The following is a 22,291-nucleotide window of genomic DNA, read 5'->3' on the forward strand; positions in this document are numbered from 1 at the left end:
AGAATCATTTACATAAATTCTTGACTTATCGATTCATACGTTTTAATTACGAAACATAAAATATCATAACTTCCTCCCATGCACTTATTAAAACAGAGCTTAGGAACGGCTGTGTAAATACTTTATAGTATCGAGCACCAATACTTATAAATTTTTCTAACCTGCATTAGTGGTTTTTCGTTTAACTAACCTAACTTAACCTATCCATTAAGTATTAACTGTTGGTTATTTTGCTTCTACTCATTATGGTAAAGAAAAATACATATATGCTAAAACTTACAAACACAATCTTTCAGATACAAATTATAGTGTATTAATGTACTTTTAATTTTAATTTTTTTTTACTATTATTCTAAAAGGTAGTAGGTTGGCCAGGGCACCAGCCACCCACTGAGGTACTACCGCTAGACAGTTATGCGGTCCTTTGACTGGCTAGATAGTACTACAATGTATCCTTCTCACTTTCCTTTTGCCTACACATATACCGGATAGTCTGGCATATTCTTTATAGATTCTCCTCTGTCTTCATACACCTGACAACACTGAAATTACCAAACAATTCTACTTCACCCAAGGATTTCACTACTGCAATGTAATTGTTCAGAGTCTATTTTCCTCTTAGTAAGGGTAGAAGAGACTCTTCAGCTATGGTAAGCAGCTCTTCTAGGAGAAGAACACTCCAAAATAAAACCATTGTTCTTTAGTCATGGATAGTGCCATAGCTTCTGTACCATGGTTCTCCACTCTCTTGGGTTAGAATTCTCTTGCTTGAGGGTGCACTCGGGCACACCATTTTATCTAATTTCTCTTCTTGTTTTTTTTAAGTTTTTATAGTTTATATAAGAAATATTTATTTTAATGTTGTTACTCTCCTTAAAACATTTTATTTTTCCTTGCTTCCTTTCCTCACTGGGATATTTTCTCTGTTGGGGCCCCTGGGCTTATAACACCCTTCTTTACCAATTAGGGTTGTAGCTTAGCCAGTAATAGTAATAATAATAATAACAATAACACTAGTGTACACGACCCATCAAAGATGACGGCTAAATATCTAGATAGATATACACACCCACATACAAACAGATTCAAACCCTCCCAGCCCCTCGCCCTTTCCTAACTAACTACAACCCCTCTCACTAAGGTATGACTAATCCGTATCGCCCCTATCCGAGGGATGAGGAGAGTGCAAGTAGTTATATGTCTGGCAAAGCTTCTGAGCATAATAGAAGAGAAATAGATATATAGAGTATATATATATATATATATATATATATATATATATATATATATATATATATATATATATATATACAGAGCCAGACACTTGTTCTTAATTATATGTATGATTGTATGTATGTATGTATGTACAGTATATATATATATATATATATATATATATATATATATATATATATATACACACACACACATATATATATATATATATATATATATATATATATACACAAACACACACATATGAATAAATATATATATATATATATATATATACAAACACACACACATATGAATAAATATATATATATATATATATATATATATATATATATATACACATGTATATCCAAACACTTGCTCTTCATTACATAAGGGAGATATCCGAATATATGTCATCTCACTACCCGATAAGCAACAGTACTCATCCATAAACCTTACATAACCAAAGGTATCATTTTTCCACTTGCTTAGTGACACTTAACAACACCTCAATTTAAAGCTACAGAAAAAAAAATTCTCACCGAGTTCACCCTCTCTATCACATACCTGTGTCATATGACACAGTGCCACAAATTGCAGCAGTGGGAGACCGTGCCATTACCTCTTCGAGGAATAAGAATTAACGTGAGAGAGGTTCATTAAAGCTTCAAGTTTTCCCACTTGCTAATGCTCACCTGCTGGGTCATTTTGTAAGGGGTTCGCTGTAGCGTGGTGATAACGGGATCATGTTATCTGTTTGGGGGACTACTTTTGCAGGTTCGTGTTCTGGATAGCTTCTTATTTGATGGAGAGATTTATGTTTGGACAGACGTGAACAGAAACGCAGGTATAAGTTACTGATAAACACACACACATACACATACACATATATATACATAAATATATACATACACACACACATATATATATATATATATATATATCACTAACACTCTCTTGATAGCTCAGTTGGTAGAGTCCTCGCAGGCATGGTTTCGATTAAATAGGCAGGATTTCGAATCTCTGCCCAACCAGAAGCTATTACCATAAATGAATTCCAGAGGATATATACATATATATATATATATATATATATATATATATGTATGTATATATATACCATATATTCATATATAGATAGATATATATAACGGAATGGATCCCTAGAGATTGCAAACAAAGCAGGGGAAAGAAGAGAAGACGATGGATTGACGAACTAAGAAATTTTGAGGTTATAGACTGGCATAAAAAGACCATAAACTAACGGGAGTGGAAGGACATGTCTGAGGCCTTTGTCCTGCATTGGACTATCAACGACTAATGATATATATATATATATATATATATATATATATATATATATATATATATATATATGAGTGTGTGTTCGTACGGAAAGCTAAAACACTCGTGGCGTAAATTAATTTACGACTTTTTCAATATTCTGTCTATTTGATCTTCCGGACTAATATGGATGCAAAGGGTGGAATTTTTTACTCTTTACCTCTAGTAGGTATTCAACTTTTATCCGACAGCTGTTCTATTTGTTGGCAAACATCAGGGGAAGTTTACCACGAAATCACAATGTTATTATCGTTATTATTACTCACCATCTCCATAGCTAGTTGGTAAAGGCCGCAGTAAGAAAAGGAAATGAAGTAGTGACGAATAAACAACTTCTTATATAATGAAAGTGGAATTATACAATATAAAATTAGAAGATATTACTAATAAGAATGAACGTTCAAATTTTACATGCATATTTACCGTAGCTACATGACCTGGGCAATTGCTTTCGTATGACGTAAGCAAATTTAAAAAACCTGGTGTTATTTGACACATGAAACGGAGTTTCAATAACCATCCTTATCCCTACATTAAGGGGTTGGTTGCCTGATGCGCCCTCTCCAATGCCTTCTATCAAAGGCATCTTCTTCCACCAAACCTCTTCTCTCCATATCATCCTCTACCTTATCTTCTTCTTTCCTACCGTTATCCCTACATTAAAGGGTCGGTTGCCTGATGTGTCCCCTCAAATGTTTCTATCAAAGGTACCCTCTTCCACCAACCCTTTTCTTTCCATATCATCCTTCACCTTATCTCGCCTTATAAATCTGGCTCCCTCTCTATCTTCTCGACTAAAAGGTTCTTCCCAAGTCCTGAATAAAAGTTCAAGCCATATAAAAGTGACTTACAAAACTTATAAACTTGCAAACTGGTTTATAAAGGCAACGAAACCACCAAGAGGCGACTCTTTAGCGCCCTGGTCGAAATTAATCTCTTCCAATAATAAAAGGTTTTAATGTATATTAACTTTATTTGTCAATAAAATGCGTAAGAAATAAATACATGTATCATTCAAAATAATAACTTACCAATATCTACCTTATGTGTATACTGTAACATTTTAAATAACTAAATGAACATTGGAGTATAAGTATAATTAAGTTGCTAATTAGCCCTATGGCAAATACACCTAAAGTACGATGATAATCATAATAATAACTAGATGGGCACTCAGTAGAACGCAGACCTCGGCCAAGGTAGCTTATTTCTCGACCTTCTGCTAGACTTTGACCTTGACCTTTGATCTTAACATATATTAATTGGCCTGGATTTTCATTGATTCAAATATGAACCGAGTCTGAAGTCTCTGTGACAACGACATACAAACTTATGGGCGATTACGTGAATTAGACATTTTGCTTGACAGTGACCTTGACCTTCCAAAATTTAGTAATTTCTAGCTTTTAACATAACAATTAGCCCCCGCAAGTTTCATTACTCTACGATCAAGTGTGGCCAGGAAGCTGTTCACAAACAAACACACAAACAAGGGCGAAAACATAACCTCCTTCCAATTTCATTGGCGGAGGTAAAAATAATAAATTGGTTGCGAGCTGCAGTATTTGTTTAGGTCGTTGGCCCCAAGATCAGCCATCTTCATAATCAGCTTATTTTAATTCCTGGCTTCACACATGACAAAGCATTTCCAAAGTCTAGTTTTTACTCCAAGGAAATACTTCAGTCGATCCTATGACAGTCTTCCTTACTCCTTATCTATTCACGGAGACATAATAATGTCCCTTGGCTATATATATATATATATATATATATATATATATATATATACCTGTGTATATATATAATATATAAATATACATATACATATATATATATATATATATATATATATATATATATATAAGTTTCTTTCCAGTCACAGTCACAGAGACCGAGTAGGTATACAGCTGGCAATGCCGCTGACCATGACCAGAAAGAAATATATACATATATATACACATATAAATGTATAAATTACTTTCCGGTTATGGTCAGCGGCATTGCCAGACATATAACTGCTCGGTTTCTATGTATGTATATATTTCTTTCAGGTCATGGTGAGAGAGACTGAGTAGTTATACGTCTGGCAATGCTCCTGACCGTAAGCGGAAAGAAATATATATGTACATATACATGTATAAATTTCTTTCCGGTTAAGGTCGGCGGCATTATCAGACGTATAAGTACTCGGTCTCTATATATGCATATTGCAGATTTTTTTCCGGTCACGCCAAGCGGCATTGCCAGACATATAACTAATCAGTCTCTCTCTCTCTCTCTCTCTCACCGTCCTTCGGGGGGGGGAGGGGAGGAGTGGGAAGGGATAAATCTGTGTGGGTACGTATGTTTGCCTATCTATCTAAATTGGGACGCTTATACTAGTAATGATAGTAATAAAATGATCGGTTGGCCTATTAAGAACATTTGTGACTTCAGAGCTCATGGGTCATGTGATCCAAGAAATAATAAATATCAAGATGCCAGAGAACTTCAAATCATTCATTCATTCAAGAAATAATAAGCGTGGTACTACTAAGCAACTTCGCAGAGTTCAGCAATTCACACGAAAATTGTAAAAACAATTATCCTTCTTGCGGTACTTTCACGAAATAGTCTATAATTATAAAGCACGACCCCAAGCAATTTCGTAAAGTTCAACAATTTACACCATAAATTGCCAGAAACAATTAACCTTCCAAAAACTGTAATTGAGTTGTGGCCTTGACGAAGGACAACATATCCCCGTCGGCCTTTCGTGATTTCATCCAATGACATGGAAGGGCACCCAACCTTCACAAGGATGGCAAAAGGCATCGGAGGAGAAACCACAAATATACATGTCAATAAAGTCACGGGGGGAAATCGTGCTGTTTCTTGGGGAACCCGGTGTGACGTCTGCGCCATAAACCCTTTCTGATTACCTCCGCCAACGAAGTTGGATAGAGGTTATGTTTTCAACCCTATTTGTGTGATTGTTTGTGTGTGTTTGTATGTGAATAGGCCAAAGAAGTTGGAAGAAGGTTAAGTTTTCACCCATGTTTGTGTGTTTGCTTGTGTGTGTGAGTGTTTGTTTGTGAACAGTTTCCTGGCCACGATTTTAATCGTAGAGTAATTGAACTTGCAGGGATTAATTAACTGTTATGTAAAAAATGGAAAGGATTGAATATTGGAAGGTCAAGGTCAAAGGTCAAATTGCAGGGATTAACTGTTATGTACAAATCTGGAAATTAATGAATATTGGAAAGTCAAGGTCAAAGGTCAAATTGCAGGGATTAACTCTTATGTAAAAAAGTCTCGAAATTATTGAATATTGGAAGGTCAAGGTCAAAGATCCAATTCACGAAATCAGCCGTAAGTTTGGACATCATTATCACAGAGACTTATAACTTGGTTCAATTAATACATGTTAAGGTCAAAGGTCAAGCTCAAGTTCGGGCAAAAGGTCGAGAAATGAGCTGCCGCGGAGGTCTGCACTCTACTGAGTGCCCCTCTAGTTTCAAATGGGTTGACATGGCTTCGCATGAAGCATTCTAAGGACGAAGAGACGGTCAAAAACTTAGGTCTCTCTCTCTCTCTCTCTCTCTCTCTCTCTCTCTCTCTCTCTCTCTCTCTCTCTCATACAAAATAGCTAATACATGGAAGGACACTGCAAAATCAAACCATTGTTCTCTGGTCTTGTGTGGTACCATAGCTTCTGTACCATAGCCTTCCACTGTCTGGGATTAGAGTTCTCTTGCTTAGGGATACACTCAGGCACGCTATTCTGTCTTGTTTCTCTTCCTCTTAATTTTTGAAGTTTTTATAGTTTATATGTGAAGGTCTAATTTAATGCTGTTACTGTTAATGAAATATTTTATTTTCATTGGTTATTCTTCTCTTTTAATTTATTTATTTCCTTGTTTCCGGTACTCACTGGGCTATTTTTCACAGTTGGAGCCCTTGGGCTTATAGCATCATGCTTTTCTAACTAGGATTATAGCCTAGCTTGTAATAATAATAATAATAATAATAATAATAATAATAATAATAGACTTCCAGCGAGAGTTTTAAAGAACATATCCAAAGCTATATTAAATTTGAGTTCACAATACAATTGAATGAATCATTTCGAAACATTCATCTGGGCAGAGTGGACTCAGATCATTTTATTAAATATATTATCTTTCTATGAAATCCTTACAACCTAAATATGTTTCTACCTTAACAAGCACTTTATCATTTCCCTAATCAAATTCTTAATGAAAGTGTGTTTACTGTATATACATACATATATATTATATATATACACACACACAAATATATATATATATATATATATATATATATATATATATAGGAAATAATCCTTTAATTACATCTTTGCTTATAATAAACATCCTTGTATTTCTACCTTCTATATTATTTCTCATTACACAAATTGATAAACTCTACGGGGTGTGAACTATACTTTTAAACCATATTAATCTATTGAAAGATGAGTTAAAATAGAAATAATCCTATTTCCCTCTCTTTCCCAACACCAATTAAGAGACAGCTAATAACTCTTCTTCTTCCCAGCCATTATTCTTACATTAAGGGGTCGGTTGCCTGATGCAGCCTCTCTAATGCCTTCTATCAAAGGTATCCCCTTCCACCAAATATCTTCTCTCCATATCATCCTTCACCTTATATTATTCTTTCCCACCGTTATCCCTACATTAAGGGGTCGGTTGCCTGATGCAGCCTCTCCAATGCCATCAATCAAAGGTATCCACTTCCACCAAACCTCTTCACTCCACATCAGCCTTTACCTTATCTTCTTCTTTCCCACCGTTATCCTTACATTAAAGGGTCGGTTGCCTGATGCACCATCTCCAATGCCTTCTATCAAAGGCATCCTCTTCCAAAATAAGAATCCAAGAAACAGCTAAAAACGCCTGAGGTAAAACATCCTCAAAAGAGATTAGTTTACCAAACGTTCAGCTGCGCTCAACAAGGCACTAGAATAGTTGGAAGACCAAGGCCTACACGGCTGAGGAGTATGAAGCGCGAAGTAGGAGATGATGTATGGAGAAGTATGGAATTAAAAGCTCAAGATTGAGATGACTGGCAAAACCTAATCAATAGGCGTAGGAGGAGATGATGATGAAATCATTATTACTGATAGACGACGTACTTTGCCAACATTACTCTCGTTTCTTTAAATTCATCTGCCAATATTTCGATTACTGTCCTGAGACATAACGCATTTTTAATGGAAAGAAGTTATGAAACCCACTGCTTTATTTATTAAGTACATTACACGCACGGAGAGGAAAAATATACAGTGTTCTTTAAAGCTTAGCATAAGTACAAGTGAACTAAACAAAAAAAAAAATCTTTAAAAAAATCTACATGTGCACCGACACAGTTGTATGCTTAAACACACACACACACTTGCTTAAACACACACACACACTTATATATATATATATATATATATATATATATATATATATATATATATATATATATATACCACTTCTGAGTGGGGATACCTTAACCTGGTGAATGGGTTTGTGCATTGCCATGATCAGCACGGGTGTACTAGTCAGACTCCAATACTAGGTTGGTTTGCTGTATATATGTATGCGTCTATATACAGTGTATATATACAGTATATTTATACACATATACATATATCTATCTATCTATCTATCTATATATATATATATATATATATATATATATATATATATAATTAAAAGAGGGTTAACAGCAGTAAACTAGACGCACGGCTTTAGGCTGAAAGCTAAAGAGCTTTTGCAAACTCCTCCCCACAAGGAGACAAGACATGTGCAAGGGGGGGGGGGGGTATCAAGCACGCGCTTGGTCTTCCCGGTTTATTTTTATATATAATTTTATATTATCAAAGGTCTTTTATTATAGAGATATCTAAACTTGCTTGTCATTAAGGCTATTGACGAACCTACAAGAATGGCATTTCTTTCAAAGAATTTTTGTTGTTTTACAGTAAGCGAGAGGTTAGAAGCCAATGGAAACAAATTTTATCAGCGAGAGAGAGAGAGAGAGAGAGAGAGAGAGAGAGAGAGAGAGAGAGAGACTACCATTTACAACTGAGAGAGACTAACTCTTATAACAGAAAAAACGGTGAGAGAGAGAGAGAGAGAGAGAGAGAGAGAGAGAGAGAGAGAGAGAGAGAGAGAGAGAGAGAGAGAGACTCTTAAACAGGAAGAAACGGGTGAGCTCTCTGCCTGAAGGGATTGTGCAAGAGTGACGGAGTTGTGGTAGAAGGTTGGTGGGAGGAGGAATACACCTAGACCGGGGGAGGCTTCTGCGATCTTGCTCACTGGAGCGAAGGTGGGACAGTAATGTCCTGTAGGCTTTATAAACAATGAGGCCGGTCAGCTGAGATTAGCTACTCTGGTAGCTAAACTTCAGACAATTATTATTATTATTATTATCATTATTATTATTATTATTAGCTAAGATACAGCCAACCCAGTGAGGAAAGGAAAGGGCTGTACTCTGGTAGGTAAACTTCAGACTATTATTATCATTATTATTATTATTATCCTTATTATAATTATCTAAGATACAGCCCTAGTTGCAAGACGATGCTATAAGCCCAAGAAATCCAATGGGGAAAATAGCCCAGTGGGGAAAGGAAATAAGGATTTAAACTTCAAAAGAAGTAATGAATAACTGATATATATTACTAGCTAAGCTAAAACCCTTTATGAAATGCAGGATGCTATAAGCCCAGGGGCTCCAACAGGGAAAATAGCCCATTAAAGAAGGGAAGTTAGGGAATAAACTTCAAAAGAAGTAATAATTGATACATATTGCTAGCTAAGCTACTACCCTATTATGAAATGCAAGATGCTATAACTCCAAGAAATCCAACAGGGAAAAATAGCCCAGTGAGGAAAGGAAATAAACTACAAAAGAGGGAATGAACAATTGATATATATTATTAGCTAAACTATAACCCTATTTGGAAAAGTAGGATGCTATTAGCCCAAGAAATCCAACAGGGAATAATAGCCCAGTGAGGAAAGAAAATATGGAAATAAATACACTACGAGAGAAGTAATGAACAATTATTATAAATATTTTAAGAACGCTAAAAACATTAAAATAGATATTTCATATATAAACCATATAGAGACATATGTAAGTCTGTTCAACATAAAAACATTCGCTGCAAGTTTGAGCTTTTGAAGTTCTATCGATTCAACTATCCGATTAGGAAGATCATTCCACAACTTGGCCACAGCTGGAATAAAACTTCTAGAGTACTCTGTTGTATTGAACTTCATGATGGAAAAGGCCTGACTATTAGGATTAACTACATGCCTAGTAATGATTTTCTGCTACTACAACAAAACAGATGACTTCGTAGATAAATCTAATCAGGAGAAACTATTATCTACATAATGGAAATAACGTTTCCAGACTCCAACTAGCCGGCCGCTGTTTCTAACTGCTATACCTAGACCAAGGTCTAAATATGATCTAGACCTTGCTACTGTATATGCGAGTAAGCGATCGCAGAGACCTCCTGATGATACCAGGATTCACTAGAACCTCGGCTGTATTGGTTGATTTACCGAAACTTTGATGAATCTATAGAAATCCAAATATATTTGTGGATTTTGCCATTAGAGTGTGCTCATGGAATTACAACTGGATTTAACTTATGTTCACAAAAAAAGTATACAAATTATTGTTTTTGAGTAACTAAAAATCAAAATCATGATATGTAATTTTGTAAATTGTTAATTTTGATGGTTTATGTTTATATAAAAATGCTATTGACTGTAATAATACTGGAAATATTGCGCTTATAAAAGATGTAATTTAAATTTTAGATAAAAAGATAAAAAAATGTAATCTATTGCACAATGTTGTAGATTCTTATACAATATGCACAATCACACACTCCCTCAATATTCTATCACTTCGAAAAGTGGCATTATTCAAAATTAAGAATGTCATGATCAGCAAAGCTGTACTAGTCAGGGCCACCCATAATAGGTTGGTTTGCAGAGAGTGATCAGACTAAAGTCTTCCACCATCACCAATCCATAGTTGGCTGGCGTGGTGATGGAAACTGGGCAAACCCCAGACATGAATAAAGACATGTCTGAGGTCATTGTCCTGTAGTGGACTAGAAACAGATGCATTTGTTGTTGTTTAATAGGTCTAAAGGCTGCTCATGAATCGCAGAGGCAAGGGATACTGACATTGCCCTGGCTAGCAGGATAATGGCCTAGACTAGAGACTGACCATATATACAAATGATCAGCGCAAACCCAATCTCCGCCCAAGCTAAGAACCGGGAGGGGCAGGCAATGGCTTCTGATAACTCAGAAGGTAGACTTATTGGCTCTCCAAAAACCCCATCCTTAGATTACGAGGATGGTGAGGTTGCAGACACTAGATGAAACTATCGAGCTTGAGCGGGACTCGAAACCCAGTCCGTCAGATCGCCAGCAGGGACGTTTCCAATAGGTCACCACAACCCTGTTGTTGTTGTAAAATAAATCTTACCATCTTCAATATCTTACACAACCCAGTTATAGTAAGCGAGTAATAAGTGTACAGTCAATTGCAAAACCTTTATTTCCAATCTTATCAACAGCATGCACCTTCTTATCTCTACTTCACTTGGAGTTTATTTATATCCTTATTTTCATTACTCACTGGGCGATTTTCCCTGTTGGAGCCCTTGAGCTTATAGCATCCGGCTTTTCCAACTAGGGTTGTAGCTTAGCTAGTAATAATAATAATAATAATAATAATAATAATCCTTCCACTAATTTACTATACTTTACTACCTGCCCATACTTTTTCAACCAATCGCTGGTTATTATTATCATTATTATTATTATTACTAACCAAGCTACAACCCTAGTTGGAAAAGTAAGATACTATAAGGCCAAGGGCTCCACCATGGAAAAATAGCCCAATGAGGAAAGGAAATAAGGAAATAAATAAACGATGAGAATAAATTAGTAATAAATTATTCTAAAAACAGTAACAACATCAAAACAGATATGTCATATATAAACCATAAAAAGACATATGTAAGCCTTTTCAACATAAAAACATTTACTGCATGTTTGAACTTTTGAACTTTTGTACCATTCAATCCATACTAGAGAGAGAGAGAGAGAGAGAGAGAGAGAGAGAGAGAGAGAGAGAGAGAGAGAGAGAGAGAGAAAGCAGTGTAATGACACTCTTGTGACATCTTGACTGAACGAGGAAGATTATGAACATATGGTCTCTAACAAGGGTCAACCACATGTCATTGTTTTGACCTTGGTGTTGGTAGACACATGGTCGAGAATGAACTCATTCATAATAACATATGGCTCTAATAACCTTACGCTCAAATCACTAGAGACCGGTCGTTATTGTAAGTATATTGAGACGTGATTTAAGTTGAATTATTACCAGGACGTCAATGTGGCTAATTTCCATGAATGTTGAGAGAGAGAGAGAGAGAGAGAGAGAGAGAGAGAGAGAGAGAGAGAGAGAGAGAGAGAGAGAGAGAATATATCTCCCCTATTTAATAGAGCAAATCTCTTGGCAATATACATAAATATATATATTTACATATATTTTTTTCCGGTTACACCCATTAGCATTGACAGACGTATAACTATGCGCTTTCTCCTCGTCCCTTAGGTAGGGGAGAGGGAGTATTCACACCCTGGTGAGTGGGGGTGAGTGCGCATGTATATCTAAATATTTAGCCGTCAATTGACTGATTGCTTACACTAATATATATATATATATATATATATATATATATATATATATATATATATATATATACATATATATATACATATATATAAATATACATATATGTATATATATATATATATATATATATATATATATATATATCGATATAGATATATATATATATATATATATATATATATATATATATATATATATATATATATATATATATATATATAAATATATATATATGCTGTATATTTATACATATATATACATTATATATATATACATATATATATATACTGTATATGTATACCTATATATATATATATATATATATATATATATATATATATATATATGTCTTACTTATAACTGTAATCGAACAGTTTAACATGTTTTTTTTTCAAAAAAGCCCATAAAAGAAACATAGGATATAAATAAATCCCTATATTTCGGTCAATAAACATCGACCCTCTTCAGGATGTAAAGTAAAAATGAGGAATACAGTTGTTGTTGTTGGAGTATTATAGCCAACACTTGTTGTTGGCACGGGCCTTTCCCTTCGTTGGCCCGTAGGAGGAATACAGTGGAGAGTGACGGTTTATATACGAAAGCAAAAGGGTGTGTTCAATTGTTCTATAGTTGTTATAATTGCTGGAAGGATTAGCCAAATTTAATTACATCCAGGTGCGTCTTCTTATTGTTGAGCCGCTCGGAGGAAGTTTTGACCTCTGGAGTGAGTCGTCGTTGCTTTTTAAGAGTACCTGTCCGTACAGAAGGAAAATCCTGGAATCAGCCATCATAAATCAATCAAACACAATGAACATATCTGGCGGCCAATGGAAAGCTGACACAGTGGACAATACTCTTCTCAACCCCATCATTAAGAAGATAATCCACGGAGACCGACCACCAGATATGCATCAGAGGTCAAGACTTCCTCCGAGCGGCTCAACAATAAGAAGACGCACCTGCACGTAATTAAATTTGGCTAATACTTCCAGCAATTATAACAACTATAGAACAATTGAACACACCCTTTTACTTTCGTATATAAACCGTCACTCTCCACTGAATTCCTCCTACGGGCCAACGAAGGGAAAGGCCCGTGCCAACAACAAGTGTTGGCTATAATACTCCAACAACAACAACTGTATTCCTCATTTTTACTTCACACCCTGAAGAGGGTCGATGTTTATTGACCGAAATATAGTGATTTATTTATATTTCCTGTGTTTCTTTTATGGGCCTTTTTGAAAACACACACACACACACACACACATATATATATATATATATATATATATATATATATATATATATATATATATATATATATAATCTTCTACGCCTATTAACGCAAAGGGCCTCGGTTAAATTTCTCCAGTTGTCTCTCTATCTGGAGCTTTTAAATCATTACTTCTCCATTCATCATCTACTTCACGCTTCATATTCCTCACCCATACTTTTCTAGTGCCTTGTTAAAAATCTTTTATAACACCCCACCAAAAAAATCTTTTATTATCCCCCCCCCCAAAAAAAAAAAAGAGCTTCACTACTTCCGGACTGCTGAATTCGTGTTAATTAAGATACATTGCTGTTTCGTAAAAAAAAAAAAAAAGGAAAAAAAATCAGTGCGTGACAAATCCACCACTATTTCTTTGTACATGGTTTAAACCTAAGGGGGACATCACTAGCCACCACAGCATATGTTCGAGCAATAAGGGTCTTTTTTGCATGGAAAAATCATGGGGGAAGATTAAGAGGGAGAACATAAAGAGGAAGAAGATCCCAGAGGGAAAAATGGAAGGAAGCAGAAGGATGGTAAGGAAATATTTGGTTTAATTGAGGAAGAGAAGCAAGATGGGATGAAAGAGATGGATATGGACATAACAGGAAAAGGTGAAGAAAATGAAAAGATTAAAACGAAGAACAAATGAGAGAGAGAGAGAGAGAGAGAGAGAGAGAGTGAGAGAGAGAGAGAGAGAGAGAGAGAGAGAGAGAGAGAGAGATATGGCAAACACTAGGATGGAGAGAGACATGGTATATACTATATTCAATTTCTTTTAATGAGGCGCATTTGCACTGACTCGCAGCTGTGCCCTTTTAGCTCGGAAAAGTTTCCTGCTATCTGATTGGTTAGAATTATCTTGTCCAACCAATCATCGAGCGGGAAACTTTTCAGAGTTAAAAGGGCACCCCTGCAAGTTGGTGCAAATCTGCCTCACTAAACAGAATTGACTATAAGGAAAGAGAGAGAGAGAGAGAGAGAGAGAGAGAGAGAGAGAGAGAGAGAGAGAGAGAGAGAGAGAGTATATACTAGGACGGAGAGAGAGATATATGGTACATACTAGGTCGGAGAGAGAGATATATGGTACATACTAGGACGGAGAGAGAGACATATGGTATATACTAGGATGGAGAGAGATATGTTATATACTAGGTGAGAGAGAGAGAAAAGAGAGAGAGAGAGAGAGAGAGAGAGAGAGTAGATACTAGGATGGAGAAAGAGATATGGTATATACTAGGTGTGTGTGAGAGAGAGAGAGAGAGAGAGAGAGAGAGAGAGAGAGAGAGAGAGAGAGAGAGAGAGAGAGAGAGAGAGATGGTATATATTAAGCAATGGAAAATCCTACCAAACTATAGAATATGAATAAAATGAATTTGAAATTTTCCCTGTATATGATCTCATAACAATGACCCGTCAAAAAAAAATATAATCTCGTTAGACTAAGAAAGGAAAAAAAGATGAAGCTATAAATTAAGACAAGCAATACAACTAAAAATTTTAATTACACATAGAACTTCATCAATCGTTCAAATTCTATTTTCTGTCATACAATCACTTATTTTAATCACACTTTTAGATGCATTATATTATGAGCGACCCGTCAAAAATGACGGCTAAATATTTCGATAGACATGCACGTACACAGATTTAAATCTTTCCACCGCCTCCCCCTTTCTTAACTACAACACGGCAGTTTGGGGAATTTGTGGGAGATTGTTGTTTCCTAGTGTACCTTTCTGGGTACCCCTTCTCAACAGGGTATGACTACTTCCTCTCCCCCCCCCCTGAAGTAAAATAGCCCAGTGAGGAAAGGAAAGAAGAAAATAAATAAACGATATGAGAAATAAAGAACAATTGAAATAATTTAAAACAGTAACAGCAAAACAGATATTTCATATATAAACTATAAAAATACTTATGTCAGTCTGTTCAACATGAAAACATTTGCTGGAAGTTTGAACTTTTGAAGTTCTATGATTCAACTACCCGATCAAGGAAGATCACTCTACAACTTGGTCACAGCTGGAACTAATAAACTTCTAGAATACTGTGTAGTATTGAGGCTCATGATGGAAAAGGCCTGACTATTAGAATTAACTGCCTGCCCAATATTACGAACAGGATGGAACTGTCCGGGAAGATCTGAATGTAAAGGATGATCAGAGTTATGATAAATCTTATGCAACATGCATAATGAACTAATTGAACGACGGTGCCAAAGATTATTATCTAGATCAGGAATAAGAAATTTAATAAACCGTAAGTTCCTGTCCAACAAATTAAGATGAGAATCAGCAGCTAAAAACCAGACATGAGAACAATACTCAAAACAAGGTACAATGAAAGAATTAAAACACTTCTTCAGGATAGATTGATCATCGAAAATCTTGAAAGACTTTCTCAATGAGCCATTCTTTTTTTTTTTTTTTTTTTTTTTTGCATATGAAGATGGCACAGATCTAATGTGTTTCTCAAAAGTAAATTTGCTGCCCAATATATATATATATATATATATATATATATATATATATATATATATATATAAATATTGATATATATATATGTATTTATATACATATATATACATATACATTAATTTTGTATATATACATACATATACATATATATAGTGTATATATATATATATATATACACACATAGATTTTATATATATATATAATATATATATATTTACACAGATTTTATATATATACATATACATATATATATATATATATATATATATATATATATATATACATATATATATACATATATATATGTATATATATACATATATATATACATTAATTTTGTATATATACATACATATACATATATATTTATATACACAGATTTTATATATATATATATATATATATATATATACACACACACAGATTTTATATATATACATATACATATATATATATACATATATACATATATATACATATATATATATATATATATACACATAAAATCTCACGGCACAATAAACATGAATTGTTTATGAAACATTACTTTCTGTGGTTCCAGAACCGTATGGAAAAAAAAGAGACAATACTTACCGCAACGGCAGTTTTCAATAATTTCCGAGACATCATAAGACGCTTAGCACCCCTAATATAAGATTTCCCGAGGAACCTCGGCCCGAGTACACCCATCTCTATGAATGGCTCCTCATAGAGGCCTGTTATGCTACAGTGAACTCGAAGATGAGGAAATGAGTGGGCGGTATTGAAGGAAGCAGGTTTTGAGTACCATCACAAAATGTCTATAGTCAATTCTTTTTAGTGAAGCAGATTTACACCGACTCGCAGGGGTGCCCTTTTAGCTCGGAAAAGTCTCCTGATCGCTGATTGGTTGGACAAGATAATTCTAACCAATCAGATAGCTGGAAACTTTTCCCAGCTAAAAGCTAATAGTAGTGTTTCTGATATTTCCCCTTCCATTTGGAGTATCACTTAACTTTCTTCTTCCTTTTCTTAGTTTTAAGTCTATTTTATTCTTTGATTGACTGATTGAGAGAGAGAGAGAGAGAGAATGATAGTACATGCCAAGAGATGGAATGATCATCCTAATCAGGTAGTTAACATAAGTTTCTTTTTACAGTTTATATATGAGAGATCTATTTCGGATTTGTTATTGTTCTTAAAATATTTTATTTTAACTATTCAATAATTCGCTTGTGGTTTATTTATTTCCTTATTTCCTTTCCTGCTATTTTTCCCTGTTTGAGCCCTTGGGTTTATAGCATCATGCTTTTCCAACTAGGGTTGTAGCTTAGCTAATAATAATAATAATAATAATAATAATAATAATAATAATAATAATAATATTGGAAAACTATATTCAACTAAAGATTAGGAACAAAAACGATTTGAATATCTATGATCTTGTAATAATGACCCGTCAAAAGACAATAATTTCCTATTAGCCACATTTAAAGGTTTAAGGATTAAAGGCCACTCATGAATGGCAGAGGTAAGGGACAGTAACATTGCCTTACCAAGCAGGACAATGACCTAGAGGCTGACCATATATACATATGATCATCGCCCAAGCCCCGTCTCCACCCAAGCTAGGATTAAGGTGGACCAGGCAATTCTCTAGGGTATTGTCCAGCTAGCTAGAGCATTGCCACTGTCCCTTGCCTCTGCCACTCATGAGCGATATTTAAACCTTTAATTAAAAGCGCAAATATCTATCAATAAGTATACCTTTATGAATCCCAGAAACAAAAAACTTTTAATCATCAAACTATTATAAAAAAGAGACAGCAATTAACCTATCTTTTTTTTCTCACTGCAATAAATGTTTTCTCTTCTTCTTCTTCTTCTTCTTCTTCTTCTTCTTCTTCTTCTTCTTCTTCTTCTTCTTCTTCTTCTTCTTCTTCTTCTTCTTCTTCTTCTTATTATTATTATTATTATTATTATTACTTGCTAAGCTACAACACTAGTTGCAAAAGCAAAATGCTATAAGCCAAGGGGCTCCAACAGGGAAAATAACCCAGTGAGAAAAGGAAACAAGGAAAAATAAAATATTCATACCAATCTTGAATTTGAAAGGCGTTTGCTACTGAGAAAGCATTTACATTTCTATGGCAAAAAGCACAAACTAGTTTAACTGCTAAGGTTAAAAAAAAAAAAAATCCCTAACGTAGTAGTAGTAGGTTGGCCAGGGCACCAGCTGCCCGTTGAAATACTACCACCAGAGAGTTATGGGGTCCTTTGACTGGCCAGACAGCACTACATTGAATCCTTCTCCCTGGTTACAGTTCTTTCTCTTTGCCTACACATACGCCGAAGAGTCTGGCCCGTTCTTTACAGATTCTCCTGTCCTCATAAACCTGACAACACTGAGATTACTAAACAATTCTTCTTCGCTCAAGTGGTTAATTACTGCACTGTACATGTTCAGTGGCTACTTTCCTCTTAGTAAGGGTAGAAGAGACTATTTAGCTATGGTAAGCAGCTCTTCTAGAAGGACACTCCAAAATCAAACCATTGTTCTCTAGTCTTGGGTTTAGCCATAGCCCCTGTACCATGGTCTTTCACTGTCTTGGGTTAGAGTTCTCTTGCTTGAGGGTACATTCAGGCACACTATTCTATCTGATTTCTCTTCCTCTTGTTTTGTTGAAGTTTTTTATAATTTATATAGGAAATATTTACTTTAATGTTGTTACTCTTCTTGAAATGTTTTTTTTTCCTTGTTTCCTTTCCTCACTGGGCTATTTTCCCTGTTGGGGCCCCTGGGCTTATAGCATTCTGCTTTTCCAACTAGGGTTGTAGCTTAGCAAGTAATAATAATAATAATAATAATAATAATAATAACAATAATCAATAACTTCAGTGAAGTGTTTCAGTCTCTATAAGCTGACTAGAACTTCATTCAGTAAGAAATGTATACATATATAAATATATATACATATATATATAAATATATATATACATATATATATATATATATATATATATATATATATATATATATATATATATATATCTTTCCGGTCACGCTCGCGCTGGTGAGAGGGGGTACCCCGAGAAGGAAGTGGAAGGGGTGGGAAGGGTTGAATCTGTGCATGCGCGCGCGCCGTGGTGTGTGTGTGTTTGTTTTTAAACCGCTTCCTGGCCACAGTCTTAATCCCAGAGTAATGAAACTTGCAGAGATTATCTGTCATGTAAAAACTGAAAATGATTTTGGAAGGTCAAGGCCAAAGGTTAAGGTCACGGTCAAGCAAAAGGTTGAGAAATAAGCTGCCTCGTCGGAGGTCTGCGCTCCACAGAGTACCAATCTAGTTATCAAAGAGTTAAGCTGTCATTTACGCGGCTTTGGCTCAACGATCATCACCTTTCTGGTGACAAAATGTCTGCCATCTGCTCTTCTTGCGTACCCCACGGGGGCCTCTGCTTCAAACAGATGGTTGTTCCTTCATTTTCCAAAGGAAAAAACAACCTTTTAGTTGGGTAATGAGAAGACTAAGGAGAAATTCATTATGCCTCGTTTGTTTTTTCCAGTAATTAAACTGTAGTTTAGATTTTCTGTCTGTTAAGAAAAAAGGTTTTTTTATACTTGGCTATGATGCTCACGAGGTGTAATTATAAATGATATCATCTCATTGTGAATACTCAAGATCCTTTAGTTCTTAATTATTATTATTATTATTATTATTATTATTATTATTACCTAAGCTACAACCCTAGTTGAAAAAGCATAATTCTATAAGCCCACGGGTTACAACAGGGAAAATAGCCCAATGAGGAGTGGAAATAAAGAAACAGAATAGTGTGCCCGAGTGTACCCTCAAGCAAGAGAACTCAACCAAGACAGTGGAAGAACATGGTACAGCGTCTATGGCACTACCCAAGACTAGTGAACTTAGTTGCCTGATATTTTTCGTAAGCCAGCTAAAAATCAGATCTTTCATGAATTTTTGAAAAAAAAAAAAAAGTTAACACCGTCCATTCTCTTTAACACCATGAGGCACTTCTCTATATTTCCAGCCTCTTCCAGGACTGTCCAGAAATCCTTCAATTCTGGTTACCAAGTTCTTGACTTGAGCGTCACTTTTAACTTTTAATCACCCAGTCCTACTTTTCAAACGCCGGCAATTTGGAGCTGGGGAGCATTTTATATCATCTTTTATTGCGTGTTTGACTACTAGATTACACAGAGAAGCTCTTCTAGGAGAAGGACACTCCAAAATCAAACCATTGTTCTTTAGTCTTGGGTAGTGCCATAGCCTCTGTACCATGGTCTTCCACTGTCTTGGGTTAGAGTTCTCTTGCTTCAGGGTACATTTGGGCACACTATTCTATCTAATTTCTCTTCCTCTTGTTTTTTTAAGGTTTTTATAGTTTATGTAGGAAATACCATATTTATCATAATGTTGTTACTATTCTTAAAATATTTTGTTTTCCTGTTACCTTTCCTCACTGGGCTATTTTCCTTGCGTCTCCAACTAGGGTTGTAGCCTAGCGAGTGATAATATTAATAATAATAATAAAGTAGCTGTTACTGGGCAGACTAAAAGAATGTAATTTCCCAGGGCAATGTTCTTGTCTCACTAACTTTTATACATCTAACACGCAAGTTATTTGGAAAACAAAATTGTTGATCTTGCAGATGATGCTACTCTTTTTCACATCTATCCTATTTTTTGATTGAAGGCGTGAGATTGTTTATTCTCTAAAAGACTAAATAACAAATAGTGAATGGTGTAAAAATATGATGAATGGAATTGAACAATAACTACATAAAGTATAATTTTACAACGTTTAATTACATGCACACCAATCCTATCCTTTCATTCAGTATATTCAGCTCGCTTGAAGCGATGTTGCAAACACTTTAGTAAAACTGAACGTGTAAAAGAGAATTGATTAGATATGGAGAATTAATTAATAGACTCAAGTCATGAGACTTGTAGAATTGGAAAGACGTTTCAGCTGTAAAATCGTAAGCAAAAACGTTTAGCTTAATTTGAAACTTTGATTTTGCATTCCCAGTTCCTTGTCAACAGGAAACGTTTTTATTGCAGAGTTGTGTTGGAGAACGACATGCCTCGTTGACATTTATCTGCCGTAAATGCGTTAAAGGTTTAAAGGCTACTCGTGAATGGCAGAGACAAGGGGCAGGATATATATATATATATATATATATATATATATATATATATATATATATATATATATATATATATATATATACACACACATATATTTATACATATATATATACAGGTATATATATATATATATATATATATATATATATATATATATATTCATATATATATATATATATTCATATATATATACATATATATGTATATATATGTGTGTATATACATACATATATATGTATATATGTATATATATATATATATATATATGTATATATATGATCAACTCCAAAGTCCCTCTCCACCCAAGCTAGGACCAGGGAGGGTCAGGCAATGGTTGCTGACGACTCAACAGGTAGTCCTATAGGCTCCCCCAAACCCCGTATGCTTAGCTCATAAGGATGGTGCGGTTGCAGACACTACAAGAAACTATCGAGCTTGAGCGCAACACGAATCCAAGTCCGACAGAATGCCAGGCAGGGACGTTTCCAATAGGTAACCACAATGGTTCGAGACTAAAAAAAAAAAAACGTTTAATTCGAAATCAGCATTGCTACTATAATAAAATGGTTTCATTAGATTACAAAGCAGAAACACACAAAAAAAAAAAAAAAAAAAAAACTTGTTTCGATTTTAACTAGAAGAATGGTCAGCCATCTTTGATCATTAGTAGGGGAGGGGGAGGAGAAGAAGAAGAAGAAGAAAAAAGAAGAAAAAGAAGAAGAAGAAGAAAAAGAAGAAAAAGAAGAAGAAGAAGAAAAGGAAGAAGAAGAAGGTGAATAAGAAGAAGAGGAGGAAGAATGCACAGCTAGTCAATGGCGAATCTGAAAATCATTCTCTATAATAAAAGGACAAAATAATCATAGTATTATCTATCAGATATGAAAAATGAGATTACCATTGTTACAAAATTTGATGGTATCAGCAGTTCAGAAAAACCTAAATCATCAGAATAAATCAGGACAGTTTTCGGCAATTATGAATGTTACATTCGAACAGATGCGTAGCCAGGCCACGGTCCTTGGGTCAGGACACCCCTCCCCCCTCTCTCTGGTTCAGACAAC

At 34.9% G+C, this 22,291-nt stretch overlaps 2 protein-coding genes across 2 annotated transcripts in view; one reads left to right on the forward strand and one right to left on the reverse strand.

Annotated features, from left to right (window-relative positions):
- Positions 1 to 22,291, reverse strand: part of LOC137650444 (uncharacterized) — a 130,923-nt gene that overhangs the window by 51,994 nt on the left and 56,638 nt on the right. The gene's annotated exons all lie outside the window — the stretch shown is intronic.
- The window catches only part of LOC137652160 (uncharacterized protein DDB_G0283697-like), a 24,506-nt gene continuing 13,113 nt past the window's right edge, over positions 10,899 to 22,291 (forward strand). Inside the window, exons 1-2 of the mRNA XM_068385402.1 lie at positions 10,899 to 10,968; positions 21,898 to 22,002. Coding sequence (XP_068241503.1) covers positions 10,899 to 10,968; positions 21,898 to 22,002 — 175 coding nt within the window. The remainder of the gene's footprint in view (positions 10,969 to 21,897; positions 22,003 to 22,291) is intronic.

The sequence above is a fragment of the Palaemon carinicauda genome, chromosome 1 (genome assembly GCF_036898095.1).
Source record: "Palaemon carinicauda isolate YSFRI2023 chromosome 1, ASM3689809v2, whole genome shotgun sequence".
In the NCBI taxonomy this organism is placed as follows: Eukaryota; Metazoa; Arthropoda; class Malacostraca; order Decapoda; family Palaemonidae; genus Palaemon; species Palaemon carinicauda.